The sequence below is a fragment of the Fulmarus glacialis genome, unplaced genomic scaffold (assembly GCF_000690835.1).
Source record: "Fulmarus glacialis isolate BGI_N327 unplaced genomic scaffold, ASM69083v1 scaffold13538, whole genome shotgun sequence".
NCBI lineage: Eukaryota > Metazoa > Chordata > Aves > Procellariiformes > Procellariidae > Fulmarus > Fulmarus glacialis.
Genome location: NW_009229027.1, coordinates 38,892 through 59,821, shown reverse-complemented (window position 1 = coordinate 59,821; position 20,930 = coordinate 38,892). Strand labels below are relative to the sequence as shown.

General features: G+C 38.0%; 1 protein-coding gene across 1 annotated transcript; it reads left to right on the top strand.

Annotated features, from left to right (window-relative positions):
• Positions 1 to 2,955: 2,955 nt before the first annotated feature.
• Positions 2,956 to 19,973, top strand: SLC22A15 (solute carrier family 22, member 15; the record flags this gene model as incomplete). Its single annotated transcript, XM_009583706.1, has 10 exons — positions 2,956 to 3,088; positions 4,142 to 4,306; positions 5,358 to 5,487; positions 7,245 to 7,460; positions 9,026 to 9,166; positions 9,976 to 10,061; positions 12,146 to 12,266; positions 13,221 to 13,293; positions 16,616 to 16,804; positions 19,881 to 19,973. Coding segments are annotated over 10 exons (1,341 nt in total), but the record flags the coding sequence as incomplete, so codon positions are not given.
• Between the last annotated feature and the right edge of the window lie 957 nt (positions 19,974 to 20,930).

Here is a 20,930-nt window from a genome sequence, read left to right as displayed (position 1 = left end):
AAACTATTCTATGATTCTATGATTCATATCTTTACTGGCAACAAGAACTAGCTTTATTTTGCTATGCAGACCTTGACCAAAGTTCTGCTCCAGAACTTCCCACCTTTTCCATGTGGACCCTGTATGTATTGGATCCTGTAGCCTGGTTCCACAATTGAGCTGGAATCATGTCATTCATTGTACTAATGTGCTCAAAATCCTTTATGGACCCTGAGCGCTTTCTGGCCACCTCTTGTGATTCCCTTGCCAAGGTCAAATGCATGTAGTGCATCCATTGTGCAGTTAGCAAGCAGTGGAGGAACTGAAGAGGAAGTGGCTTCTGCAATCTTTGCAACTCCAGATATGAGGGAAGACACGGACAGTGGGGAGTCAGGTGGACAAACAAATCCCCCCCATTCTATCCCAAAACAAGCTGTAGCTTTGTTGGTGTGGCCTCTGTGTTTTGTAAGTGTCTTCTTTCATGGTCTAGCCACAGTCCCTGCAGAAATGACTCCAGACTCCACAGTGATGTGTGCAACGCCTGCCCTTCCTGGGGCCTTCAGTATCTGTTAATGTCAAATTGTTCTGTGCAAGAGCCCTATCCGAGTACATCTGTTACAAGACCTGAATTTAGAGCTATACAGTTGAGTCAAGTGTAGTACCTCTTGATAATTCATGGCTATTGTCCAGAGGCATTAATGCTATCTGAATTAGTCTTGTAAAGCACTTAACTTTATTGGTTATGAGCATATTAATAAAAACTGCCAGCTTTGGAATAGTACCAAGCAGTTGTGTACAACAGGCATTGCTTCTTATTCTGGTAATAAAGAGGATATGAGTACTTATGCCACTATTTAAATTGAAATCCTAACAGATGGTGGATTTTTTTAAGCATTATTTAAAGCTCAGTAAGGTTTTCAAACTTTTGCTGGGCTTTTTCTTTTTTGCTTTTAATTTATCCAGGAATCTTTTATTCTCTTAAACTTGACAAGTCAGGCATGTTTGTAGAACCTAGCAGTGTTTTAGGACATAAATTTTATAAAGATTCTTATGCATTTTAGTTGCATAGGTAAGAAATGCAGGTAAAGAACAAAGTTGACTTCAAAAATACAAAATTAAAAAAAAATTGCAAGGCAACTTGTGTAGATTCTGCCTTGAAGTTCTTTAACATACTTCTCAGTAGAGGCCCATGTGTATAAAATCTTGTTGCCTCTCCTGTTTCCCACTGTTAAAATACAGTTTCTTCAAAATTTGTTAGCTGAATGTGTGGTATATTTGGAAGTTGAGTTATGTGCTAAATACAAAGATTTTAATGATATCACACGTATTTGGGGAACATCTATCACTATCTAATTTAATTACTGATGTGTAAAGAAGCTTTTTCTACATTTGAGGAGGATGTTTTTCATGCTTATCTTGTGGTATCACTTACTAATAACATGACTATTGCAAATTTAAACTGAAAAATATTCTGATGTAAAAAACTTCACTTATGAATATCGGGCATATATCTGTAACATGCTTTATGTAGAAAAAGGCCTTGAGCCCTTTAAAGGGCTTCTTAGCTGTTGAGATTAATTTGCAGAACAAATTCTGCTTCACAACCAAATTATCCCATAATCCCTGAATGATTCAGAAAGCATCTAATGTCACTGAGTTTCAGTGTTGGCAGCTTTTTTAATTTTTATACCAAAAATTAGGGCATGATTCTTGTAGGTCTTATAAAACAAACTGACCATGTTATTTCAAGATAAAATTAATCTCATATGCTATTATTATACCAATGTATTTTTCTGGGAATTGTTTTTAAATTCTAGAGAAGCTTCAACAGCTGATTTGTGGTCACATGGACCACAAAATTGAATTTTGTCAGTCTTGACGTTTTATGGGCACATTACCTACCATATCAGTAAACACCTCACCATTAAAGTGACAATTCAAAATGAAGCATATACTGAGAGTAAGCAAGTTATTTTCTTGGAGCTTCTGAATGATTTTGTTTTGTTAGCTCCCTAATCTTGGTGAGGTTTAATTGCATGGCTCTGTTCTCATGATAAGGTAGTTTATAAGTGAGCTTTAAAATAATATAAGCTTTGCTAGAAAGGATATCTAATGGGGTTTTGGTAGAGGAAGAAAAGGTTATGGGGAGAAGACTAGAGTGTTATTGCAGGGATAATGACATAATCACGAGCTTACCAGCAGAGGAGAAAAGTTGGGTGTCACTAAGAGGAAACATTATCTCAAGATGCAAGAGGCGTAGAAAAAGAAAATAACGCAAGATGTGGAAATAACTTTTGAACAGTGAGAGCATGGCATATTTTCATTTTACAGTTTTGTGGGAGAAAGAATTTCCTGTCAGGTTCAACCTGTAAGAATCAAATATATGAAGATCAGGTTTGTATTTGGAATTGATAAGAATTGGAAATGACGCAAAGTAGACTCTAAAAAAGATGAGTATTTGCAATACCAGAAAACCTGTCTAATGCTACCAAAATGTTTCTCAGTGACAAGACAGTTCATAAGGCAGAGCGTATGCAGGGTTATCTTTGGACATAAACCATAATTTTTATTTTTGCGTAGTATGCCTACACACTGCAGTGACATATGTCAAGAGGTAGAACTGAGTCTATTTAAGCTAATAGATTTATGTGAGAAAAGGCAATAAAAGGGCGAATGGGAGAAGGCTGCAAAAATTACAATATTCTGTGAGGGATCTGCCCCTTATTTCAGAATCAAAGACTGCATATGATTTGGGGGAACTGTGCACTTGGTTAGTACTGCCCGGTGAGTCTGGGAGACAGCAGTTGTGTTTTGGTGACTATCTGATGACTGACTGAATGGAATGCTTAGGAGATTTATGCAAAGTTTGATCTTCTGTAAAGTACGTGTCACCCCCCTCCAACTATTAGCTGTTGGTGAACTGCTTGGATTCTGGTTAATTCTCCCTTTTTTTTCTTCTCCCCCCCCTCCATTCAGTGGTTTTTAATTGGCAACACATCGTACAAAGTCAGTGCTGCCAGTTCTTTCTACTTCAGTGGTGTGTTTGTTGGAGCAATCTCCTTTGGCCAGCTCTCAGATCGCTTCGGGAGGAAGAAAGTCTATCTCACAGGTAACCACTGCCACCTAACAAAATGAATGAAGTGGAGGTGTCGTGTGTCTGAAGATCAGTAACAAGAGCCCAGTTTCTGCTGAGAGGTTGATACACTGCAGTGAATAATGTGCTGTGATTTTTTTTTTTTTTTTTTTTTTTTTTTTCTCCTGTGTCCTTCCAGTATACTTCAGGAATATAAGTAGGGGCAAGAAATTAATATTTGACTGTTCAATCAAGGTGCTCTGGATTTAGGAATCATACCATAAGGGCTTACACTCATGCATGTCATGCTTATGGGATCTCCACAGGTTGCAATTAATATTTCTAGTAATTTGGTACATGTTATTTCTTACCTGTATAACCTGCTAGGAACTTGATGCACCTTTTATCTCCTGTCTGCATAATTTAATTTTTATATATTTGTGATCCTTATTGTGTTTTAAAGCCCATAAGCTTTGTTTACTGTCCCGAGATCAAACAACATTTGGAAGTTCATGTTTTGTGTATGTATTTATAAAGTTGTGTGTCAATGGATGAGCACGTAGAATTAAAAAAGGGATTTTTATATTTTAAAGGAACAACCTCACTCAAAGCAGATAAAGGTGGGCCTGCTATGCAGTGTAAACTCCCTGTGTACTGTCCCCTGGTAACATTTCTCTTCTCTAGTTTGTATGGACTACTTTCCGAGAATGAGGGGAGATAATGTGGTCATATATTTATCATATATTTAATCTTGGCTTCTGTATGGGGATAAATATCAAGCCATCTTAACTGGAGCCAGACAGTAGTTCTGAATATGTGAAAAAATTGTCTGCTGTGAACTGAATTTGAAGATTTAGTACTGCAAATTATATATCAGAAACCACTCCTTTTGTGTTCCCCCCCTTTTATGATACTGACTTTAGGTACTTAAATATCTGCCCAAATCTGTGATATGTAGCAGTGTGTTGTAGTTGTTGACTGTGATTGCTTAGGACAGATGCCACTGAAAATCAAGTAAAGATACTGTTTAATGCTTCTGGTTTTCTTTAGGTACTCTTCTGAAATGAAACCTTTTGCCTTGTTTTCCAGGTTTTGCCCTGGACATCTTGTTTGCCATTGCAAATGGATTCTCACCCTCATATGAATTCTTTGCCATCTCTCGCTTCTTGGTAGGGATGATGAATGGTGGGATGTCACTGGTGGCCTTTGTTCTACTGAATGAGTGTGTGGGTACTGCCTACTGGGCATTAGCAGGTAAAGTTTGAGTGTCAGTGTCTTTATTATCATAATCTATAGATTTCAGTCTCACACATCACTTGAGACACACCAAAGCTAACACCATAGCAGTTGTGAATTTAACTCGGCTTGAGGATCTGTGTGACCACAGTCTTTGAGCCCTGCTTTGTTTAATATGAACCTTAGACAAGCACAGTAGATGACTTGGGGCCATTCAGATTTCTGCATCACTCAAGTTGACAAAGATCCAGTTGAAACATCCTCTGTGAATGTTACACAGCTAAATAGTCATCCAGGTTTCGTGATAGCAGAGCTCTATCCATCAGAATTTTGGACTATGCTAAATAGAGCTTAGTGTTTGTATGCTAAATATCAATTCTTTCATTCCTGGCAGTTCTCAAAAAAGAAATCAAAAGTGTTCTTATATAATGGGAAGATGAGACAACTATTGCTCATGTAAAAAAAAAAAAAAAAAAAAAAATTGTCCCATGTGGTAATCAACCTTAGAACTTAGAACAAAAGATGCAGACACCCTTAACTGTCTTGGTTGCTAGTGTTGAAACTGTCCTTCAGATACGATGTGTATAAATTGTACCACTACAACTCTGAGGCCTGACTTACCCAGTCTGTGACAAGTGCCAAAGAAGTGCTATGCTGAGACTGTTTTAAAACAAGGTATCTTACAAATCATGAGAGCTACAAATGAATATTATATATTCCTAAAAATACCAGTTTTCCAATGGTTTGTAGTATTTATTTTGACACATAGAAAGCTGAAACATACTTATATTTGGAATTACAAGACTTAATTGTTTATGGGGCTTTGTTGGGTGAGGAGGATGTAGAATGGTGCTTTTTGGTCTTGTATTGATCTTTGCAATTGGATATAATACTTGTGCCCTGCGTACGTGAAGGACAGAATGTTCTTTGGTCAAATAGCTGTGGTTTTGCTTGTATTGCTGAGTGAATTTTTCTTAATGAAGTGTTAGTTTCTGTCTGATCCCATGTGTTGAGAGTTAATAATGTTCCCTAAAGGAGTGATAATGTTTTGTTTTTAATTGTGTATTAGGATCTATTGGTGGCTTGTTCTTTGCTGTGGGAATTGCCCAATATGCTTTATTAGGCTACTTCATTCGTTCCTGGAGAGCTCTGGCTATTGTGGTTAACCTGGAAGGAACAGTCGTCTTTCTTCTCTCTCTGTAAGTTATTTTTCAAACAGAATTTCATCAAGAAAGATGTCAAAAATAAGAAAAGAAAAAAAAATCCCAAACCAACCAAACAAAAAAAACAACTAACAAACAAAACAACTAAGTCAAGGTGCTTTTCTAGGATGGTATGAAATAGTGTAACTAAGGTATTTCTCTCAACCTCTACCACCGCATGTTCTGTGCTTTCTTTAAATAGCAGTGCTGCAGTATTTCAGAATAGTGTACATTGTATTGTATATGCATTGTTACTGTAGATGGGAGCAGTCTCTAGAGTGGTGTAGAAGCACATCCTATTCTTTAACGGGTATATGTAGATGATCTAAACTGTTGTCTGGTATGCTACAAGTCACTATATATACACGTTAAAAGATACAGAAATGCTTTTGCGCTTATGTGATAACATGATGTTTCTCTTATAATTGCGCTTACACAGAAGGAACAGCATGAAAATTGCTAGCACATATAGTCTTAAAGGTGACATGCAAAAGAAAAAATAGGCAGCTTCCTCTTATTTTTCAAATGTGTTTAGGAAAGAAAAGGAAGAAGGCTTCTTTATTAAGATAGTAGGACTTTTGTGTTTGTGGACTTCAGCACTGAAAGCTACATAATGCAGTGTGCTGCTCTTTTCGTATATACTTCCTGCCAGCAAAATCTCGGTAACTGAAAGAATAACTTAGCTGCTGTTTAAATTTAAGGCTTTTTTCCTTCCAACATCTATTCAACTTCAGTTGAGTAACTTTCTGAATAAAGCTCTTTGCTAAAGAGTCAACATACCCTTTCAAAGGAAGCATCAGAACTCAAGGAAAGGTCTTAAAGGCTGTTCATGAGGTGAAAAGCAGAGACAACACTTCTGATATTTCAAAACTTAAAGTGGTGTTGGGACGTTTGGAAAAAATTTTTAACTTTCAGATTGATATGTGCAATTTTTTGAAGTGTTTTATGCTTGGGACTTCAGAGCTGTGCTCAGCGGCCTATCTTACTGTAATAAAGGATTTTTTAATTCCAAATTTCACACCGCCTCCCTCCCACATTGCATAAAAATTACTCTGCGCAGAAAATGCTATCAGATTTTTTTATCATGGGGAAGAAAACATGTTCCTTTCTAAGCTCTTTTCTTTTATAAAACCACAGAATCGCTTTCCTTTAAATTTAAAGGAAAAATGTCACTTCTGGTCAGAGGCAAAAATCTTAAAAAGCTTCTGGCAAAAGACTAAAGTTTAAATTAGTTTTGGGAATCTGAAAATAATAGAAGAAGATTAGTTTTGTAGGCTATGTTGGAATCATAGACCTATCAAGTGAACAGTGCACATGGGGAGCAAGAGCATGACCTTTGCACAGCCTCTGCCTTCCTGTCTACAGGAGAGAATTTGGGAAAAAGTTGGAAAATGAGGAACAGAAGACAACTAGTTAATGTTACAAAAACATCCTGTGGTTACTTGTAATGTGGTGCCTCCTTAATTCTGAATTCTCCTGAGAGAGAGTCCTAATGATACTGTAATTTGTAGTATTGTGTGTATATATGTATATACTCAACATAATTTCTTGGTATCTGAACTACATATGACTTATATTCCTGTTACTTTCAATATGCTTTGTCTCTGTTTCAATAAGTGAATTCTATAACTGAAGGATTGTTTGAAAAATTCTTTATAATACTGAAATGTATTTCAGCTTTATTTCTGTAGACAAGTCCAGCCTTGTAGAAGAGAAAAGCCCTAAAGCTGTCTGTGTATGTATGTGTATTTCAGATTCATTCCAGAGTCACCTCGCTGGCTCTATTCACAAGGCCGGCTGAATGAAGCAGAAGATGCCCTCTACCTCATTGCAAAGAGGAACCGCAAGCAGAAGTGCACTTTTTCATTAAAACTCCCAGCAGAGAGGAGCTCCAGAGAGGCTGGCAGCTTCTTGGATCTGTTCCGATATAAGATTCTCTTGGGACGCACCTTGATCATGATGTTTACTTGGTACTTGAAATACTTTGTAGGCCCAGCTGTGCTACTGTTGCCTCTTAAGTCTTTGAGAGAACATGTTGCTGAGAATTGGCTTATCCTGCAGACTGTACTTAGTCTCAGCCTGTATTATTAGGGACACTGTACCTAAAAAGGATCCTTGTATTACAGTATTTCCTTAGTACATTTCTAACATGAAGCCATTTTTACAGTCTAGTTCTGAGGTATTTTATCTTTGCATTTCTGTCATGCTTTTTGAGACTCAAAATAGTTGAGAACTCTCTCTTCCTTTCTGACCCTCAAAGGCTGCTGAGATAAGTTATGCTGTCCTCCTCTTTGGCCCAGTGCTATGTGTCAGTACTTTAAATCACACGGATTATTCTTTGTTTTGTGTGTAAGGAGCCCATTAGCAGATGGTGGCCTACCGTGTCTAATGAATGTTTCTTTTCTTAAGAGAAAGTGCTGCCAGTGCTAGCAGTTGCTGTAGTAAGGAGCAGGAACCCATGATGGAAACAGGGAGCAGGAACTACCTCTAGTCACTAGCAGAAACTTAACTCTCCAAAAGTGCCTATTTTGTTTCAGGTGGCTCTGCTAGCCCTGCAGTCTTTTGCTGCCACTTTGAAATAAACCTTATGTATGACATGATATGTGAGTCCTCTGGCATTACTGTTCATACAGTTGCTTTTATAATGCATATATTTGGGAAAGATGTATTGATTAAGAAAAAACCAAATGACGTTATATTGTCAGCAGACAACTTAACTCTCTAGTCACTAGCAGAAACTTAACTCTCCAAAAGTGCCTATTTTGTTTCAGGTGGCTCTGCTAGCCCTGCGGTATTTTGCTGCCACTTTGAAATAAACCTTATGTATGACATGATATGTGAGTCCTCTGGCATTACTGTTCATACAGTTGCTTTTATAATGCATATATTTGGGAAAGATGTATTGATTAAGAAAAAACCAAATGACGTTATATTGTCAGCAGACAACACAAAGCTGTTTTCCTGTTGCTTCTCCAAATGTTTAATGCAGAATAGTTGATTTTTCTGTTCCTTAAAAGAGAATTGCTGATTTCCTGCAAAATAGGTTAGTGACCTGTTCCTTTCCTCTGTAAAGGTGACAGCCAGTCAGGGTTACAAAAGAAAAGTTAAAAATCAGAATTGGAGAATGAATAAAACTGGACTAGGGTGTAGAAATTAAAAGAAGGCAGAAGTGTCACCCAAACTGTTTGAGAAAAGGTTTACAAAGTATGGACTAAAGTGAAATCTGATAAAAACAAAAAGGACTAAGACATAATTTCTCAAGTCAAATAATATAATCATGATCATATTTTATCTTTATTCTGGTTTATGCACATTCTTCTTAAGTGTAGCCTTAAGTTTAACTGAGTAATAAGTCAGGAATTGGGTCTGTGCAGAGACAAAATGGTTTCTTCACCTAGAAAGCATCATACACTTGCAGAGAAACGTTTTAGACCTATCTTCTGAAACACTAAATATAGTTTATAGTGTATTGTGCCAGACCAGTGCTTTGATTTGGCAGGCAGCTCTGATTTTACTCTTTTTCTGTCTTTTGCAGGTTTGTGTGCAGCTTGGTTTACTATGGTCTTACACTTAACGTGGGTGACTTAGGTGGAAGTATTTATGCCAATTTAGCCCTTTCAGGTTTGATAGAAATCCCAGCATACCCAATCTGTATTTACTTGATTAACCAAAAATGGTAAGTATGATATTTGTTAGCGCCTTCAGGGTTTTGTTTTGTTACTGTTTTTCTCAAAGATAGGTTTCCTGTATACTGCATCTCCTAGCTTGTATCTGTTGTGTGGGGCTTCCTGCTTCATTATATTCTCCTGGGAAATGCATTTTTATTTGAAAGTGCCATTGATATATCTTTATTTCAAATAACAACAGTTTAACTTGTTCTCAGTAGCTCACTTATTAGTGAGCCATCTAGATTTGGCTCAGAGGGGAGGCTGATCTCCTGTATCAGTTGAACCTAGCTGTGCTGACTCCACGCTAACACAAGATGGCATTCTTCCCACCTCTGTCTTGTAATCCCCATTGTCACTGTTATGTCAAAGCTATTGCAACTAAACTCAACCGAAGCTGTGATGTGGTTTTGTGTTACAACTGCTGTGTACACTAGCATTGAGCAGAGCTGTTGATACAGATATTGAACTGTTTTTCTGAGCCATGATACTCTGGACAATGTCTTTCACTTTTTGTAGAATGCACCTCCCAATCTCTTCTCTACATGTCTCGTGAGGAGTTTTACAAATGTGCACACACAGTGTGAAGCAAATCAAAATCCTAGAAATTGTCAGCCACTGCATAAAGACTTCTTGATGTTCATTTTGTTAAGAGTGCAGTAGAAGCTTCTTTAAAAACAGTGTGAGAAGAAGCGTTTGTGAGAGAGGGCATTCAGAATTTCCAACTGCAAATAAAGAGGCAATGTGAATTTAGAGGACTCATTGCTCTGCAAACTACAGATCTAATGCAGAATAAAGCTTTGTTATCCTTGCACATCAGGTTTGGTCGGAAGCGAACATTGAGTGCATTTCTGTTCCTGGGAGGATTGGCTTGTCTTATTGTCATGTTTCTTCCTAAAAAGAAAGGTAAAGATTTCCTTTTGTTTCTGGAGTATGTGATAAGAAGTTGTAAACACAGCATCCTACAGCCTAAGAATTTGATAGTTGCCAGTAGATTAGGGTCATGCCACACGTGAGTCTCAATTTTTGAAGCCAGAGAAGCTAACTCGCAAAAAGGATAAGCAGCAACCTTCCTAAGACCTTAAGGAAAGCTTGTTAGAAAGGCTTGGATTTGAACGTTTGTCTTTGGATTCTGCCCTTTACTTCTGATCACATCAGTCACTCCTTTCCAATGTTTCTGACTTAATCCCAAAGAATTATGTTTCTTGGGGTATCTCCATTAGCCAAATGATAGGTCAGTGTAAGTAGTACCCATGCAACTTGTATGTATCTCTCCAAGTGAAAGACCAATGTCAAAAGATCCTAAGAATTGAATCTTGGGGCAAGTTTCCATCTTTTCCTCACTACTCTGTAATGTTCAAGACTGGTGTGATTGTGGAATTAGTAATGTGGGCACATAACATATAGTTCAGAGAGCATTCTGAAAATCTTCTGAAGCAAGAGGTCTTTAAGAAATGTGAAATGAAATGTGTTTTTTATAAAGACACACTAATGTTCATTTCTTCATTTTCGGTTGTTTTTCAAAATGATAGAAACAAAATTGCAGAGTGAGCAATTTTTCCTTTGAAAACTAGGTACATAAATTCATCTCAGCTTGTAAGATTTGTTCATGTATAACACCTGTCATAAGGAGAGAAAATGCTTCAAACATTTGAAGCACGATTCAAAAAGATGAAACATTTATGATCAGAGTATGCATAAGTTGCTCTAGATGGCAATGAATCTAATAGGTAAAACTTTTTTTTTTTAAACGGGTGCAACTGAAGTTTCCAGAAGTATTCCAGATGCTAGAGGCCAGACACTCAGAGATATTCTGGTTAGGCTGGTACCAGTCATCAGCTAGTGTTTGCATATCAGTCCAAGTATAGCATGTGAAAAGAAAGAGATTTTCCAGAGATTAGAACTGCAAGACCGCAGGAAATCAGCTGGGTGCTGAACTGCTGAAGTCATCCAGGGGCAAAGTACCTTAGGAAGTGAAATGGCTAACTGGCCAGAAGTAAGCACCTGTCTCTACTGAGCATGATTTGTTCAAAGCAGTAATGGCTTATGCTGTAGCCTTCCTTGGGAGGCATTTAATGCGTGTTCTGATGTGCCTGGTATAAGCAAATAAGCACTGGCCAATCTGACAAAACTAAGCTGGATGGGATATTTGGTGTAGTTCTTTACAGCACCTTCCTATCTTTTGTTTTTCTTCCAAAGTAATAATGTTAGAAGCATGTTCTCGTACTATGGAATTGACACTGAATAGGGCTATTCTTACTAAAAAACCTTGCTCACTTTTGAAAAATATATCCATTATTCTTTTCTTCTACTTACCGACAGAACTAGTTTAGTATTTTATTAGTGGTAGACTCAGAAAATGTTGAGGTTTAGTTTCAGCTTTTACTATGTTTATGGGATTTTTATCTTACGTTTCTGAAATTTGATGTTCTAGTAGAGCCTTAATGCAGATTTTTAATGCTTTAAAGATGTCACTTATTGTAACACTGAGGACAAGGAAAGGAAAAATGTTTTTCTCTTTTCTGTTATTGAACAATAGTTCCGTTCTGTAGTCTCTGGGACTGTTCAGTCATTTAACCCAGTCTTTTTCTATTGGATTATATTTAATAGAATGGAAACAATTTTGGCCTAGTAGCAAGTCTGCCATGAATTTAAAATCAGTGTGTTACATGGAGAGTTTTCCTTTTTGTACAAATTCGATTGCACAGATAAAGGTAGTAAATCTGTAGACACAGAATATAAATTATGTTGGATGATTTCTGCCATTCCTGCCTAAAAGAAGACTCTTTGGATTCTCTTGAGTTTTGAGAGTTCTCTTGAAGTACAGATCACCTCTGACAAATACTGTCCTTTAATAGAAAAACACTTGGCTGTCATAGCAGATTCTTCAGTAGATTCCTTTTCACTCCATACTGTTGTATGATTGAAATGATTACAGAGATGTATTTGAGTGCTCGAAAGCCTTACAAGAGTCACATTTTCTCTAACAGATACTGGAGTGTTTGCAGTGGTGAATAGTCGCTCTCTGTCTTTGCTGGGGAAACTGACAATCAGTGCTGCATTTAACATTGTCTACATCTACACATCAGAACTTTATCCCACAGTGATCAGGTAACACAAGCTAATTTTAAGGTCTTCATTTTTCTGGTTCTCTTACCTGATCACCTTTTACTTCTCTATTACTTTTTTTCTATTAACTATACCTTTTCATTTGAGATTTTCAGTTACATGTAACGATTATCTGTAGTTTTATATGTTAAATTTCTTCCCTTACCCTCTTCTCACTTCATCTTCCCTCAAATTTGCCGTGTTCTCTTCAGATTAACCATATTCTTTATATAACAGTAAAATTGTAAAATACTCCTTTGGCTGCTTGGTATGCTCACTGCCCTCTCTCCGCTAATGAGGATGACAATAGTATTGCTGATACTTCTTTAATGAGTGATGTTTGTAACTTCTTCAGTGCTTTATAAACTAGACAACTCTATTAAACATTCATACTTGCTTAACCGGCAACACTGAAGATGACTGGTCAATAAGCTTAGTAAAAATAACTCGATGCTTCATAGGCCATATGTAAGCAACAGTAAGGTTTCACTCACTAGAGGCAGAAGTTCCCTGTGGTTGTGCTGACAGAGCATCTATCATATGGGTGCAATTTTTAATAGATATTTTAACTAGTTGTTATTGTTGATGATCAGCCACCAGTGAAACTACACTGTGGTGTTTTTCATGGGTGGGCAAATCTGCTGATAAATAGGATTTGGATAAAGGAATTTAGCCAACGTTTCAGACAGAAACAAGATGCATTAACTGAAATAGCGCTTTTTTTGCCTCTCTGTATGTGTATGTATGCAGGGGATTTTTGCTTCTCTTTAAGCACAAAGCATATGTTTTAATTCCTGTCTTGGGATGCTTTCAGTTACATTTGGCTTTTCTTTGCCAGTTAATGTGGTCAGGGTTATGACTGAGATTTTTTTTTTTCCCCTTGCTTAATGGCACTTCAAAAGTCATAATTTCTCCTATGCAAAAGTCACTGATTAATGATTTTTGTTTTCTCCTTAGGAATGTTGGAATGGGTGCCTGCTCCATGTTTTCCCGTGTTGGTGGAATCATTGCTCCTTTCGTCCCTTCATTGGTTTGTCTGAACTTCTCGCTGTTATGTATATTTTTGTTTTGTGACTCTGATGATCAGAGGCTTACAGAGGTGGGAGTATTTTGGATAAATTATGTATATAAACTACTAAGATATGTAAATTGCGTGTCTTAACAGTATCATGGTAGGCCAAAGGCATTGTGATATAGTCTGTGTGATTAGACAAAACCTCATTATTATTTAGTTCAGAAGGTGTTTTAGGCCTGTAAGAATTTTGAGGCTTAGCTAGTGGTCTTTAGCGATATAGTAATTTCAAAATACCAAGATGGTGATACCCAATTTTAAACCCTAAGTGAGCAATAGCAAAAAACCCACATAGTTAAAAGATCTACTGCATCAAGATTAAAGCATATGGGTTCAATAACTGAGTATTTCTGAGAATAAATTAGTTTTACCATTAGTGCACTTCATTGAACATCCATAGTTTATAATTATCAGCAAAGTGGTTTATCTTTTGTGAATGAAGATGATGATGTGGAGACCTGATATACTGGCAAGGTTTTTGAGCACAAACTTCACAACAGACTGTCAAGGCAAAGAAAAATTCTGAAGAATGAAACATGGGGATGATACTGTTATTTTCCTCGATGTTCATAGTCTCACGTGTATGCAGGTAAAAGAGCGTGCCAATTTTTCCCACAAACCGCAAGCGACAATTCCTTTAATGTGACAGATTTCATCTGGAATAACTTACCTCTCTGCCATTTGCCATCTTGTTATGTCAGGCAGAGGGCTAGCAAAAGGGCAGATGAGCACGGTAAGCCTTTTAATCTGCAGAATGAAACATTGGGTAGGTGAGAGTACAAGCACCTCCAGGGTACAACAGGCAAAGCCAAGACTGGTGCAGGTCTCCCAGGTTGATTTAAAGGCAGCTTTTACATAGCAGTTGGGGCATCCAGTATGTTGTATCTAGCAGAGATTTGGCATTGCAGGAGACACAAATCTTGGATCATCATGTTTGAAGGGGTCCCATGAAAGTGAAAATAGCTCTGTTTAAATAACAAATGAACATTGATTTGAGGAAAGAATTAAGTATTTATGTGTTTTGGAATTTCTTCAACTATTTTAATGCATTTTCAGTATCTTTTGTCTGGGGATCTTATAAAAAGGACGGGAATGGGAAAAGTTAATTGCTGAGATGAGACATGAAATGTTGCTCTTGTATTTGATCACAGCCTGTTATTTTCTCAATTTAGAATTGCTCTTTACTATAGAGAGTGAGTTTTTGAAACAAACAGCTAGACTCTTGCCTTTTTCTAAATGAGCCTGCTTTACTGGTCATCTGAAAGTGAATGTACACATTTTGGAGCTATATTGTAGATGACTTATATTTTTGCACACACCTTTCCCCGGTGTAGTTTTGCTTGTAACAAGCCGTGTGAAAACAGGGACAGGCATCAAAGGAGGAGTATAAACATTGCTTAGGCTGTCAGGGGTGATGACAGGAAGGCCAAAGCTCAGTTGAAGCTAAAACTAGCAAGGAGCATAAATAGGGATTCCATCAGTGAAAGGAAATTTAGAGAAAATGTTTAGCCTGTGGTTGAATGGGATGGACATCCTATTGGTGGATGAGATGGAATAAGCTGAAAAACTTAACACTTTTGCTTTAGTCTTCGTAGGCAAAGCCTGACCCTAAGACTCTGTGCATATCGGCACAGTTGAGGAAGCAGAGGGCCAGCAAACAGTGGAGGAGCAATAGGTTCAAGAACACTTAAAGCTGAAAGCTTTCCATTCCTTGGGATAGGATTCTCTAAGAGGTGGTGAAAGAGCTGGCTGTGATAGTGAGGCAATCCATCATCTGTGATAAACCATTGTTGTAGAGAAAGATCACTGATAACTGTGGGGGAAAAAGCTAATGCTATGTGTGTCTTTAAGATCAGAAAGTGGATCCAGGGAGTTACAGGCTGAGCAGCTCAAACTCAGTCTCTGGGAAGATCATGGGACATGACCTCTCAGAGTCTGTTTCTGAGCATGTGAAGGCCAGGAAGGTAATCAGGACCAGTGAACGTGGATTTACTAAGGATAATTCATTCTCATCCAGTTTGATTTGATAGCCATTTCATCACAGAAAGTAATATGGATGAGGAAAGGGAGGAGAGCAGGAAAGGCTTTTGTAAGGCTTTTGACACTGTCCCACAGCATTCTTGTTTGGAAGCTGAGGAAGTGTGTCCTGGATGAAAGGAGTATTAGATTTGAATGTTGCATGGACCACCAGGCTCAAAGGGATAGTGACAGGCTCAGTATTCGGTGGCTGGTGACAAGTGGAAGATAAGACAGAATACATCCTCCTCATATCTTTAGAGGGTGCAAAATAAGGAGGAGTGATTGACACACCAAATAGAAGATCTTAAGTCCAGTGGGACCTTTTGGGCCAACAGAAGTCCCATGAAGGCCACCAGGAAGAATAAAATTCTGTTTCTGGTGCGGACTAATTACATGGTCAGTTCAGGCTGGGAACCAACTGGCTGAGTAGCAGTCTTGCTGGAAGAGACCCGGGTACGACAGTGGATGACAAGTTAAATGGGAGCTAGCAGTGTCCTCTCGTCACAAACAGGCAAACTTCACACTGAGCTACATCAGACCCAATTCAGTATGTGGCCCACAGATTAAGTTCCCTCCCAGTTCTAGAGGGATGTTGAAAAATCTGAGGAGGGTCCAGAGGAGGGTAACTAAGACGGTCGGGGGCCTAGAGCACATGGCTTCAGATGAAAGCTTGAGGGAACATTGCACCTTTGATCTTTGCAGGGGTCAATGGCCACAAGTTTTGGCTTGGGGGTTAGATAGGAAATTTGGAAAATATTATTTTTTATGAGAGGCTTAATGCAGCCCTGAAACAGTCTACTCAGGGGGAGAATCTCCATCCTTGGAATTTTTTCAATACTTGGTTACACAAAGCTATGATTGACCTGGTCTAGCGTTGGCTGTAGTTGTGCTTAGAGTAGGTGGTTGTCCTAGATGGCCTTGAGATCTCTTCCAGCCAGCATGTCTGTGATTCTGTGGTATCTCTTCCCTACTACAGAGTGATGTTGCATTTGTTAAAAAATAGATATGTTATGGACAAGGATTAAGTATAAATTCAGCAGGCATTTCTTTTAAAGCCCATCCCAAAATCTGTGTGGATCTAATAGTATTGATAAGATACAATTGACAATATTGGTTTAAAAAAAAGCAGTAGGATTGGTAACTTTTATGCTAAATATGAACACTTGCCAGATGGAACGGTTGTAAAGGTTAAGTGCTTTAATATGCAGTATGAACTAGAGGGAACCAATCTCAACCGAACTCTCTCTGTTCTTTTTTCCAGAAGTCTATACAGTGGTCTCTGCCTTACATTGTGTTTGGAGCAACTGGTCTTTTGTCTGGGCTCTTAAGTTTATTGTTGCCAGAGACCTTAAACAGCCCTTTGCTAGAAACTATCTCAGACCTGCAAGTATGCTCATATTGGAGGCTGGGTGATGAAGCCATGTCATTGCAAGCCCTAGATGGCTCACAGGTATATTCATTTTTTTCCTAGTACTTTTCTGTTGTGTTTATTTCAGCTGTCAGCTTGAATATGCCACTCTAAATAGATTAGGATAGTGATTCTTGGCCTGTGGAGGATAGGCCCCAAGGAGATACAGAAGATATAGTTTACCATCACATCTGAAATATTGTCTGGAAATGCAGGCTGAAACATAGCTGGGTTAATTTATCCCTTCAAGGCCAAAAGCTTACAATCTTTTCCTTTGGGATAAAGGACATGTGGTGCCTCTCTAATCTCTATGATGGATTGTTGCAGCATGCTTCATGTAAAGCTGGCCATTGAAGTTTGAGAAGCCTTAGATGTTAAAGAAAACAGAAGCCTGTTTGTGAAGGGCTGTTCTCAAAGGCAGCACACTGTACTTCTGCACTGACCTGCACTGGCTGTTCTGCAATGTCAGTTGTTAGGTCTATCCTAGAGAGTCTTTAAATGGGTTAAAGCTAGACTGACCTCTGAGATCTGTTCCACTGTTGATTCTGGGAAATGAGATTCATTGAAAATGTTGGAACTATAAAACTCCCAGGCATAAGCATAATAAATGTGGTAGCAGGATGTTTTTCCATGAGGCTTCCTTGAATGTTGTTTTTTCATAGCACTTTATACTTCATTTTGTTGAACTCCTGGACACCTCTTGAGGTGTGTACATCTTCCAGTCCTGTGGAGGTTTTTTACATGGCTGCTCCTCTGTGAACGGAGTGGGATTAGAGAGAAGTAGCTAGAGAGCTGGAAGTGGGTGTTTGAATTTGGGTAAGGTTTTGATGTTTAAATCCTGGTCCCAAAATTTTAAGTGTCGATGGACTAATAAAAATTGAGTAAGTGGTCAGAAGACTTGAAGGGCAACTCATAACAAAAAACATTAGTTGTCCAATTAGGCTGAAAGGAGACTGGATCCTTATAACACCTTTCACTTTCATTTGATTAATTTTTGGTCAAGCAGTCTGAGACTTACAGGTAGTCATAAACTTATTTTCACAGAAATCAGGAGGCAGAGTAACATTTATTTCTAGAATGAGAACAGTTGCTTCCTTCAAAAGCTTCAACATGTTGCTTTGTTTACCAATTTTAGCTGTAATAATTCTTGACAGGACAGCACAATTTAGTGACAAAAGCACTCTTGAAGAAAGCTTGAAAGAGGCAGCCCTGTAACAATCAATTTTATACTTTAGCTACTTTACATGCACATTTTATAAACATTTTTAACCATACTGGATAATGTGTTATGGCACCACATTCTTGCTGGCTACACAAATCCATCATATGTTATTTTGGTAATTACATCATTATTACATCTTAACTGTGCAGATGGCTTACTAACAAAAAACAATTCTAGCAAACAGTGCAGGTGTTACAATTTAGAGGGTGGGAAAGTCATGTTTTTATTTTCCTTTCTAACCAAGTAAGGTCTGCATTGCCTTTTGGGGTGACAAGTATTGTCTGTCTATCAGTATTTGCACAACTTTGTTCACTTATGTCAAGCAGTCTTTAAATCTTCCCTACCTGCATTTCTGCGGGTTTCATAAAAATCCCAACCTGAACAGGATCCACAAAATTTAAAAAAAAAAAAAAAAAAAAAAAAAAAAAAAAAAATTTGAGAACATTCTTCAGGAACACTTTTCCCCAGGTGGATTAAAATTATTGAATCCAAATGAAAAAAAAAGTTGTTGGTTTAGGCCTGAAGTATTCCTGTAACTTCAGTGAAGTTATCTGGAATGTCTGTGACACATTAGGGGTTTATTTTAAAGCTCACAAAGAAACCACTGATAAAATGAAAAACTGTTAAACATTAACCCTATTTGACAAGGCCATGGAGAGGTCTTACGAAGCTGCTCTGAGAAAGACGTAGAATTTATTTGGCGTACCCTGAATTCTCCCTGTGGAATCCATTGTCCTCATGTACCACTTTCAGGATAACATGCATTCTGGTTGCCCAGAATGGAGGTTTTGTCCCTGTTAACATACATGAATGTGATATTCAAGTTGGACAGCATCCAGTGATAGCCTGACTTTCCTCAAATAATTTTAGAAATGCAGAAAAAAGCATAACATGATTCCGTTTATATTTTCTGACAGGTCTCAGTGCTCAAACTGTTTGAAATTCCTCTGCAGTTAACGCACATTGCTGTAGCAAAACTCCTCTGAAGACAGATCTAAAGCTACAGATTTTGCTTGCATGGTACTGTCAGTCAGGAACATGATTTCCGTTTCTCTATTTTTCACCCTCTCGCCCTTCTTTGCATATGACAAGGCAGGCAGAAGTCTTAGGATGGATGCAAGCATACTGGAAAAAAATCCTAAACACTCAAACTAGACGGAGTTTATACTAGCAAAAGAATTTTTTTCACTGGAATAATTTGTATCAGTTCCATGGAAAAATGCTACACTGGCCAAATAAAAACCAATTAGCTGTAATAGCTGACTTTAGTTTGGGTATATGATATAAATTATGTTGTTAAAAGGACTCTGGCTGAAGTAGGTATGCCTATAATAAGGAATTTACTTTCTGAACATATGAAGTGGTAATGTTTTTTCCCTTTTCCATAACACCTTTAGTTAGTATTGTAGGGGGATCTTTTTAATTAATCTTGCATAGGAAAATGCCCATGCTACACATGGAGAAGTAATAATTCAGGATGGAGAAGCTTTTACCTATCAAGTAATCTGTGTGTTCTGAGCCTCTGTTTCCAGTAGCTCACCACAGTGAGCCTCTGTTTCCAGTAGCTCTAAAGAACCTTAGACTTAAATTAAGAGAGCTGAGTAGATTATCACTTCAGAACCATTCTAGCTGGTCTCTCTTCATGTACTGATGGAGCAGACAAAGTCCATCCACTAGAAGCCCATCTCTTTTAAAGAGATTTTGAAGAACCGAGGACACAAAGAAATCTTAATTCACATAATGTCTTTTACAAAGTTTTAATATAGTAATTTGACCTGTCTTTTCTTACTTTTTCTCTACCAGCATTCCAACAGAGGTGTAATGGTTCATGCTTACGTATTTTGAGATTGATTTAGTGGCTTCTGCGCTAACCAATTACTTCATTTTTGTTTCTAGTCTGGAGACAAAGACAGCTCTGCGGGGAGTGGAAGTGAAGATGAGGAGTTTTATGATGCTGATGAAGAGACTCATATGATCAAGTAATGAAAAGAAGAAACACTGGCCTATTTTATGTCTTTTCTTACTTGTCTAGTCAGTCCAGCCGTAAGACGAGTACTGGGGACCTCACCTGTCAGGGAATGTAATTGGGCAAGTGCCTGTGTTTTTCCTGACTAGGAGAGGAGTTTGAGTACTGTTCAGACTAATTACACCACTGATGCTCTCCATATGAGACAGCCGTTCAAATTCTTGTGGTTCAGAATGACAGTGCACGGACTGCATTTGAAGCCAGGTGAGACAGCAAGGTGGGATCATGTATTTCTGAAGCCTAGGAAATTACCTAGGCTTAGACAGATTTGGACAGATCATCAATGCACATGTTTGTATTTTATTTTCAAGGTGGTTGATTTTGATTCAGTATAAATTGATAAACTTGAAAACATCCACTGTTTTTTTTTCTGTAAAGTGGTCACAGAATGTGCTCTGTGCTACTCCAATGGGAACAAATTCCTGAAATTGTATGTTAAAATGGCTTCTGCATATTGAATAGGGGAGAGGCAACTATGAACGTAAGGTTTCTCTCTCTGCACACAGACACCTGTATAGAGTTACAGGGTGCAGCTGGTTAGTCATGAGCTGTGCGTTAACTTAGTGATAATGGAAGGCCAGGCGGAAGGACTACAGAAAAGAGCAACCGTAAAGCCTGCAGACATAAAGAACATTACTGATTTTTTTTTTTTCCTTCTTTTCATCCACCAAGCATTTTCTTGGCCTGTCTTATGCATACATTGGCCACGTGTTCCCCACATCTCAGCACTGCTGTTTATAGCTTTGCCTACTTTTACCTTGTCCTCACTTTGCCATAAATATTGAAGCTCAGCAACTTCTCAGTACGGTGAAATAATTCTGTGCAGGATATAATTTCACAGGTGGGACATAGGTGAGATATTTATCACATACTGTGTGTGTGAGGTGTATGTTAGAAGATATAGCTCATTTTTGTGGACC